At 44.7% G+C, this 9,084-nt stretch overlaps 1 protein-coding gene across 1 annotated transcript; it reads left to right on the top strand.

Moving 5' to 3' along the window:
* The first annotated feature begins 226 nt into the window (after nt 1-226).
* LOC133422083 (uncharacterized) lies at nt 227-3,251 on the top strand. Its single transcript, XM_061711987.1, has one exon. It carries the CDS (start codon nt 353-355, stop codon nt 3,230-3,232), a length of 2,880 nt encoding a protein of 959 aa, XP_061567971.1. The 5' UTR covers nt 227-352; the 3' UTR covers nt 3,233-3,251.
* Nucleotides 3,252-9,084: the final 5,833 nt, after the last annotated feature.

Raw genomic sequence — 9,084 nt, 5'->3', positions numbered from 1 at the left:
GGAGAGACGTTTTCATTCCTGCAGAGAAAATGTAAGGTATTATAACTCTGCAATTTCCACCGCACATTGAGAGAGTTTATTATATGTGTGCAGATGTGTGCAGAAGGTGCAGGTGTCACAGCGCGCAGGGGATCCCCCTGGTGAGACGCAGGAGGAGCCAGGCCTGGAGACAAACCATAGTGCCCAGAACCTCCAGGTGAGACAAGCCCCAAACCCACACAGACCACCAGAACATCGTCGGGTTAGATGGCCCCAAGCTAACAAGGAGCAGGAGTGGCGCCAGTTTGATGAGGACACCAATTCCATCTTGGAAGCAACAGCTAAGGGGGGAGTCGATCGACGTCTCACAACCATGACCACCATCATCATCAGCCTAGCAGCTGAGAGATTCGGCCTGGAGGAGAAGAAAGTGACGAAACTCCCGTATACCAAGAGCAACAGGGCAAACAAGATCCACCAGCTCAGACAGGAGTTGAAGGTCCTGACGCGGCGGTTTAAGGAGGCAAGAGAGGAGGAGAGGGGACCTCTGTCTGACTTGCGGAACATACTGCGCAAGAAGCTCATGACCTTGAGGAGGGCTGAGTGGCATAGGAGAAGGAGGAAGGAAAGAGCCAGGAAACGCACTGCCTTTCTAGCGAATCCATTCGGGTTTACAAAACAGCTGCTGGGGCAGAAGCGTAGTGGCCAACCTACCTGTTCCAAAGCAGAGATTGACCGTCACCTGGATGCAACCTATCAAGATGCTTCCAGGGAGCAAGAGCTTGGCGACTGCCATTCCCTGATTGTCCCACCTGCACCAACACTGGACTTCGATGGGAGGGAGCCCAGCTGGAAGGAGATCCAGGAAGTGGTCAAGAAGGCAAGATCAAGCTCAGCCCCAGGACCGAGCGGGGTACCTTACAAGGTATACAAGAACTGCCCAAAGTTACTCCACAGGCTCTGGAGCATCTTGAAGGTGATCTGGAGGAGGGGAAAGGTTGCTGACCAGTGGCGTTTTGCAGAAGGTGTTTGGATTCCGAAGGAGGAAGAGTCTAAAAACATCGATCAGTTCAGAACCATCTCCCTGCTCAGTGTTGAAGGCAAGCTATTCTTCAGCATTGTTGCCAGGCGTCTGACAGACTACCTCCTGAGGAACGCCTACATCGACACTTCAGTCCAGAAAGGAGGGATCCCAAAGATACCAGGGTGTCTGGAGCATAATGGAGTTGTCACCCAGCTGATTAGGGAAGCCAGAGAGAACAAGGGCGACCTAGTCGTACTGTGGCTGGACCTCGCAAACGCCTACGGGTCCATACCTCAAAAGCTCGTCGAAGAGGCATTACGCCGGCATCATGTCCCCGTCAAGTTCAGAGACCTCATTCTGGACTATTACAGCAGGTTCAGTCTGAGGGTCTCAGCGGGTTCCTCAACATCGGACTGGCATAAGCTGGAGAAGGGAATCATTACTGGATGCACAATTTCAGTAATCCTCTTCGCACTTGCCATGAACATGCTGGCGAAGTCTGCTGAGGTTCAGTGCAGAGGGCCTCTCACCAAGTCCGGCATCAGGCAGCCGCCCATCAGGGCCTTCATGGACGACCTGACTGTGACGACACCGAACGTCCCAGGGGGGAGGTGGATCCTGAAGGGCCTGGAGGAACTAACCAGCTGGGCCCGCATGACCTTCAAGCCTGCAAAATCCAGATCCCTCGTGCTGAAGAAAGGAAAGGTCACCAACAAGTTCCACTTCTCACTTGGCAGCATCCAGATACCGTCCATCACCGACAAACCAGTGAAGAGCCTGGGGAAGGTGTTTCATTGCAGCTTGAAGGACAAGGCAGCCATCCACGCGACCAACCAGGAGCTGGAGGCTTGGCTAGCCACCGTGGACAAGTCAGGTCTACCAGGCAAGTTCAAGGCCTGGGTGTACCAACATGGCATCCTCCCAAGGATCCTCTGGCCCCTCTTGGTGTACGAGGTCCCGATCTCCACTGTTGAGGGATTTGAAAGGAGAGTCAGCAGGTTCCTGCGGAAGTGGCTGGGCTTACCCCGGAGCCTGAGCAGCATCGCCCTGTATGGGAAAAACAACATGCTGAAGCTCCCCATCAGCAGCCTGAATGAAGAATTCAAGGTGAGCCGTACTAGGGAGGTGCTGCAATACAGAGAATCATCTGACCCAAAAGTCTCTCAAGCTGGGATAGAAGTCAGAACGGGGCGGAAATGGAAGGCAGCAGAGGCCGTGGATGTTGCTGAATCACGGCTGCGGCATAGGGCTCTGGTTGGGACAGTGGCTCGGGGAAGGGCAGGCCTGGGTAGCAGTACAACACCTCGCTACGACAAGGCAGAGGGGAAGGACAGGAGAGCATTGCTCCAGGAAGAGGTGCGGGCAGCAGTGGAAGAAGAGCGAGCCAGCACGATGGTTGGAATGCGGCAGCAGGGAGCCTGGACGCGGTGGGAGCAGGCAGCAGAGCGCAAAGTCACTTGGACTGAGCTGTGGAGAGCCGAGCCCCAGCGCCTAAAATTCCTGATCCAGGCCGTCTATGACGTGCTGCCAAGCCCATCTAACCTGTTCTGTTGGGGGAAGGTGGAGTCACCGGCTTGCGCTTTGTGCCAGAAGAGAGGGACCCTGGAGCACATCTTGAGCTGCTGCCCGAGAGGCCTGAGCGAGGGGCGCTACCGCTGGCGTCATGACCAGGTCTTGAAGGCTATAGCAAACACCATCTGCAGCGGAATTGCCCACTGCAAGCGCCTCCGCCCAGAGAAGAAGGCCATCTCCTTCATCAGAGCTGGAGAAGAACCACCAGCTGTTGCCAGGACCTCCTCCTCTGGCCTGCTATCAATGGCACAAGACTGGGAGCTGAAGGTTGATTTGGGGAAACAATTAAAGTTCCCGGACAACGTGGCCATAACATCACTAAGGCCAGATGTGGTGCTGACCTCAGCAACCTCCAAGCAGGTCGTGCTCCTGGAGCTAACAGTCCCTTGGGAAGACCGCATCGAGGAGGCCAATGAGAGGAAGAGGGCTAAATACCAGGCTCTGGTAGAGGAGTGTCGGCTCAACGGGTGGCGAGCAAGATGTGAGCCCATTGAGGTGGGATGCAGAGGGTTCGCAGGCCAGTCCCTCTGCAGGGCCTACAGTATGCTGGGCATCACCGGGGCCAGTAAGAGAAGGGCCATCAAGGAGGCCACAGAGGCAGCAGAGGTTGCCTCACGTTGGCTGTGGATCAGGAGAGGAGATCCGTGGGTAGGGTAGCGCTACCTGGACACAAGCTGGGGGATTGATCACCCCCGGCTGGGTCGCCTGGAAGAGAGTGTATGACGTTGAAATGACCCGAAACACTCAATGACCCCAGGTAACATCACTGATGATGTGTCCAGGTTGCATCACTAGTTGATGTATGTTACTAAGATTATAAATTATTATAAATCTCCACATTTAAGATTTTAATCCATCAATTACCTCCAAGAGTTGGGGGGCCTCGGTAGAGATGGGTTACCTTAAAGGTAAAGCCGTTTTAATCTAAATGTGCAGTGTACAGAATGCAAATGAAAGCAGAAGGCAAATGCAAATCCTTTAAACAGTAAAATTCAGTTGAAAACCATAAAATGGTTACAAAGAGAGAAGCCAAAATTTGATCATAGCTACATGTTTCAACCAGACTAGATTGGAAGCAACAAACAAATTGAAAAGTTGCATGAAAAAAGAACAAGAAATGGAACAATTTAAAACTAATTAAGACATCAATCAAAGTGGGAATATAAACAGTATCTGAAGGAGGATTCTCCACACACAATAACGCTCAGAAACACACAGAAAATGACCTTGGAAGCTAAAAACCTTCCTGAGTACTAACCCTGATGTTTTAAAAACCTGGGATTGTTTTTGGAAACCATGCACGCTGCTTCCTCTGGGCACCAGATGAGTGTAAACATCCGACTTGTGATAAACCCAGAGTTCAGGGGCCTGTGACTGTGACCATGTACAGTAGCTGTCATCTTTTTCAGGAAAAGACCTTTCTTATTTCACCAAGCTAATACCAAACCTTTTACAAAAGCAGGGCTCCATATAGGAAAAGAGTCCTATCAAAACATCTTGCCGTCTGAAATTATTTGGAGTGCTGTTTAAAAAACAACAACCCTAAAACAAAGAAGAGAAACAAGTGTTAAAGTGCTGTGTTGAAATCTTGCATCAGTTCATTTCAGAATAATTTAATTTTCATATGCAGTTTCACTTTGAGCCACTGAAATCCCACATCAAGCAAACTTGCCTTTAATAGATTTAACAAGCTTTACTTTCTGCCCATTTTTTTCAATAAACTTTACAATTGTTTTTATTTTGTGGATTTAGTTGAGCTTAGAAACCTCTTAGTACTAATCATGTTTCCTTTCTTTTCAGTTGTTTCCGTAAAAACTCTCTTTTCTAAAAATACAACTACAATAATCTTCATATTACGATTCAAATCGCAACTGATCTGCAGACGATGGTGAACGTCATGGTAGATTATTCTTATCGCCATCAAAGACTCCATTATCAGCCCTGCTGAAATAACAATAAAACGATACATGTTGACTTTCGAATGTCTTGTGCTCTTTTAGGCTAAGTTGCACAAAACAGTGACCTCCAAGCTGCTCTAACATTTCTTTGAGTCTGCTTTAATAGGAAACTCACCACTTATTCAAACCCATTGCATCTATTTTATAAATACATGCTTTCCATCATTTTTAAAATTTTGCTCAGTGTAAATACTTTAAGATAATAGCCGTTAGAAGTAAAACTGGTGGAGTTTCCCTCTAGTGTGTTCTGCAGCTCATCAAATCACATGCAATCCTTTCTCATCAGTTTCTGATAGCTAAATCAAATGTGATCTCCTCCAAAGTTCCCAGCAGAACTTGCAACTGCATATTGATGATGAAGTCTATCTAACCCAGCAGTGTTTCAGCAGCAATCAAGCCTCCTCCTAGCAGATACGCGGGTGGATCAGCCGGCTGACGGTACCCCTGAAAGGCCCATTAACACCTCCAGAGAGCAGAGCCCAGCCCCCTCTATAAACAGCCCAGCCGGAGGTCCATCCTAATGGGCTGAGCTCATTCCCAGCCTGGCCTGCTCCAGGTGTGGAAGCTGAGCCCTTTAATTGATAATTAGGGGGTAATAACCCAACATTCAACGGTGGCCTCGTGACAGGAGAGTGGCCAGGCCCCACACTGTCACTCAGGCAGGAGCAGGGGAAAATGGAGAATTGAGGAGGAGGGGAGGAAAGGGCTGTGATTCCACAATAGGAGCATTTGATAGGTGACAGAGGGGGTGGGAGAAAGAAGTGCTTCCTTGGAAGCAATAACACAGGAGGCAGGTTTCAGGGTGATGTACATGCAAAGAGCGATAGGGCAGAGAGATGGAGTATTTGAGTTTACTACTCAAACACAAAGAGGCTCCACAGAGCACGAATGCTTTGCGTAGATCACTGATAAACTGTGTGTGTGTGTGTGTGTGTGTGTGTGTGTGTGTGTGGCGGTTGTGATACTGAAGGTAACAATGAGAGGTTGTGCCACACCGTGGACAACGGGCTGAACCATATCACTCCACACACACACACACACACATATCTCACTCTTAAACCACAGATCTTACGAAGGCGACTTGAAATAAAAACAAAGATGCTATAAAAATATTTTCCTATCTAACGCTGCATGGAAATCAGCAAAATGCCTCTAACGAGCACTGCAAACGGGATTTCCAACAAGGCGATAAAGACACCGTATCCAGTAAATTAATTTCTGCAATGACACAAACGAGGCCAAAGAATTGGCTTTTTGATTAATTTATTTTCATTTTTTTCTTGATATTGTTTTATGTAATAGAAATACACTAACCCTGAGAGAAGCTATACATCAGGGGCTAATGGGTTGTAATTGCAGGCATGCAGGGGTGCCTGGGTAGAAAAATAATCACCCCTACCTACCACAATAAATCAAGCCCCTTAGTCCAAAGGTTGGGGGAATTTCTGTCTGTTTTTTTCCCCCTCCTTCCCAAACACATCCCACTATGTCTTGTGTTAGTCATCACGGATAAAGAATGGAGTTGGGTGGGGTGAGGAGCTGGCTGACGGATAGGTTGGTGTTTAGTCATCACAGAATAAGAACAAGAATAACATGTCTGAGACATGGAGAGAAAAATATCTCATATGTTTACTTTTTCTATCAGATACCAAAAAGTGGCCAAACTGGAATATATGTACTACCGGAGTCAGTGCTAAAGGTTCCTGTCAGACCGTCTAAATCATTTCATTTTTAAGAAGCCGGCCGCCCTACGAAGTCTTTGCACTTGTCTGTAGCAGACAGTTGTGTGACTGAGCCATCACGTGCACATACACACATGTGCACACACAGAGCGACAAACAGCCACAACAAGCAGCGGAGGTTGATAAGACGTTTGGGGTTAAACTCTGAGAAACACACCGTCTGCCTTGGTTGGTTTTCTTTCGGGAGACCTCAGAAAACTGGAACGCAAACAAACCCCCTTACAGGAAGGTACACTACAAAATAATGTTTTAATTTAGAGCACATACAGGACTGTCTCAGAAAATTAAAATATTGTGATAAAGTCCTTTATTTTCTGTAATGCAAAAATGTCATACATTCTGGATTCATTACAAATCAACTGAAATATTGCAAGCCTTTTATTATTTTAATATTGCTGATCATGGCTTACAGCTTAAGAAAACTCAAATATCCTATCTCAAAAAATGAGACTATTCTGGGAATCTTAATCTTAAACTGTAAACCATAATCAGCAATATTAAAATAATAAAAGGCTTGCAATATTTCAGTTGATTTGTAATGAATCCAGAATGTATGTCATTTTTGTTTTTTTAATTGCATAACAGAAAATAAAGAACTTTATCACAATATTCTAATTTTCTGAGACAGTCCTGTAACTGACCAGGGGCTCGGGTTGGAAGAGCCAAAACTGGTGTTTTTACTGTTTGTAAAAACAAATAAATCATTAAATAAAGTTGCTTCAAGTGAGTACGATGTTTCCAAGTTGTACTGTAACAGACAGGTTTGTGCTTTGAAGATGCTCCGTGGGTGTGAGAAGAGTTTTCTCATCCTGGTTCTCCATCTGTGGCGAGATGAGCGCTGTGATATAACAAAACTGTTTCTCTTTATTCATGCCTCAGATGCCCCGAGTGAAGGTGGAGGCTGTTGGAAACCAAACCGTTTCAGGAAGCTGGTGGATGTCACCTTCTCATTGTTACTTTGACAACTGCTTCTAATGAATTACAGAACATAAGAGGTACAAGATTTAAGTTTTCTTTAGCAAAAAGAACAACAGAAAAAGCTCAACATTTATCATCTAATGTGTAAAACGTCCAATTTACAAGCTTTCAGAGGCAATATTTCTAATTTGAATGTAGAGAGGAGATTGTTTGCTGAGTTTTATTAGGTTCAGAAATGTTTGCATAATGACAGCTTTTATGATATTGTCTTTATTTAAAAGACTTTTCAAAAATGTAGGGTTCACCACTTTGGAAATACAGCCATTAAAGAAAGTACCAATCCATTCTCCACCCGGTATTCTTTGAGTTTTTGTTTTTTTCCTTTGATAATGTTCAGAACAATTAATGCACAAAAACATCGTACAAGATTGATAGAATTGTAGACTTTCAGCTTTAATAAAAAAAAAAAAGAAAAAAAAAAAAAGAGGTCCTTTACCATTTAGGAATTACAGCTATTTTACACAAAGTACATCAATTTTCTGGGGGAGAAGGTATTTGGACAAGGTGACATAACTGTAAATACATTTACATCCTTTCCATTTAATATTTGGAAGAATCCTTTGCTCAGAGTCCATGGTCTCTGAGTTTGAAACTCTGAGCTTCCTCCCTGGAAATGATTCCCTTCTGTCTTAAGAAACTGAAAATAACGCTCTACTGGGGGGGATCAGTCAGCTGACGTGGCCACCGGAGAATGCTCCATTTGTCTGGTTGGAGTGATCCCTCTACACTGTGGAGTACCATCCTATCAGTTTTGTAGTATTGGAATGTGAGCAGAATAAAGCTATACATACCTCAGGATTGATCTCATTACTTCTGTCAGCAGTCCCTTCATCATCATGTTCAGCATGCAGCTGTACATGCCCGCACCATTTATTTGTATTGAGATCCTGCTGCAAAATGCCAACTTCATACCCGATATCAACTCCAGACCTTTAATCTGCTTCAGTTGTCTTGATCATATGAGGGAATGAATTGCACCTCTCCAATTATATTTTTAGTTGAATGTTTAAATCTTTTTGGCCCCTAAAAATGGAGATACTTTGTTTAAAATGGTAAAAGCTAGGTTTTTTGTTAAAGCTCTTCAATTAAAGCCGACAGGGTGGATCACATAGTAATCCACATCTAGAGTAAGGGGGGGTGATGTCATTATCCAAATACCTTTGGACCTAATGGTGTGTTCAAGGCCTTCTTTGAAATGACAGTTCTCAGCTCCTTTCAAAGGTTTTGGAGGGATTTGGACCAGGACCCAGGATGATGTAATCAGTTAACACATCACAGTAAAAATCGTGGTAATCTTGTTATTTCAGCAAACCAGGCCCACAGCATGATACAGCCCCCACCATGCTTCTTTGTGGGAAGTTAATGTGATTACATCATGTATAAGACTGATGCGCTTCATGCAATCATCCCAGAAAGGCAGTTTTGGTGAAATAACATGATGAAATAAACAGGGATTTCAAAATCTTTAGTATTGATCTACAAAAGTAGGATTTCTTTTTTTTTAAATAGCATTTTAAACCATATCAGCCATAATTCCCGGAAAACAGACCCATTTTATGAAATATATATATATATATATATACACACATACACAAATTACATTTAAAATAAGACCCTCAATATAATTACTTGCAATAAAATTATCCCTTTTAAAAAGGTTTATCATTTATATATCCACACACACACACACACACACACACACACACACACACACACACACACACAAATTCTTGCGAGCCTTATTGTTGTTCATTAAAGTTAGACACAAAATCTCAAATTATTCTTTTTTTGTACTTTGATGACATTTAGACATTTCAAATTCTTTGACTGG

This window comes from Cololabis saira, chromosome 21 (assembly GCF_033807715.1).
Source record: "Cololabis saira isolate AMF1-May2022 chromosome 21, fColSai1.1, whole genome shotgun sequence".
NCBI lineage: Eukaryota > Metazoa > Chordata > Actinopteri > Beloniformes > Belonidae > Cololabis > Cololabis saira.
The sequence above is the reverse complement of the archived record's forward strand: the minus strand, read 5'-3'. Positions and strand labels throughout refer to the sequence as shown.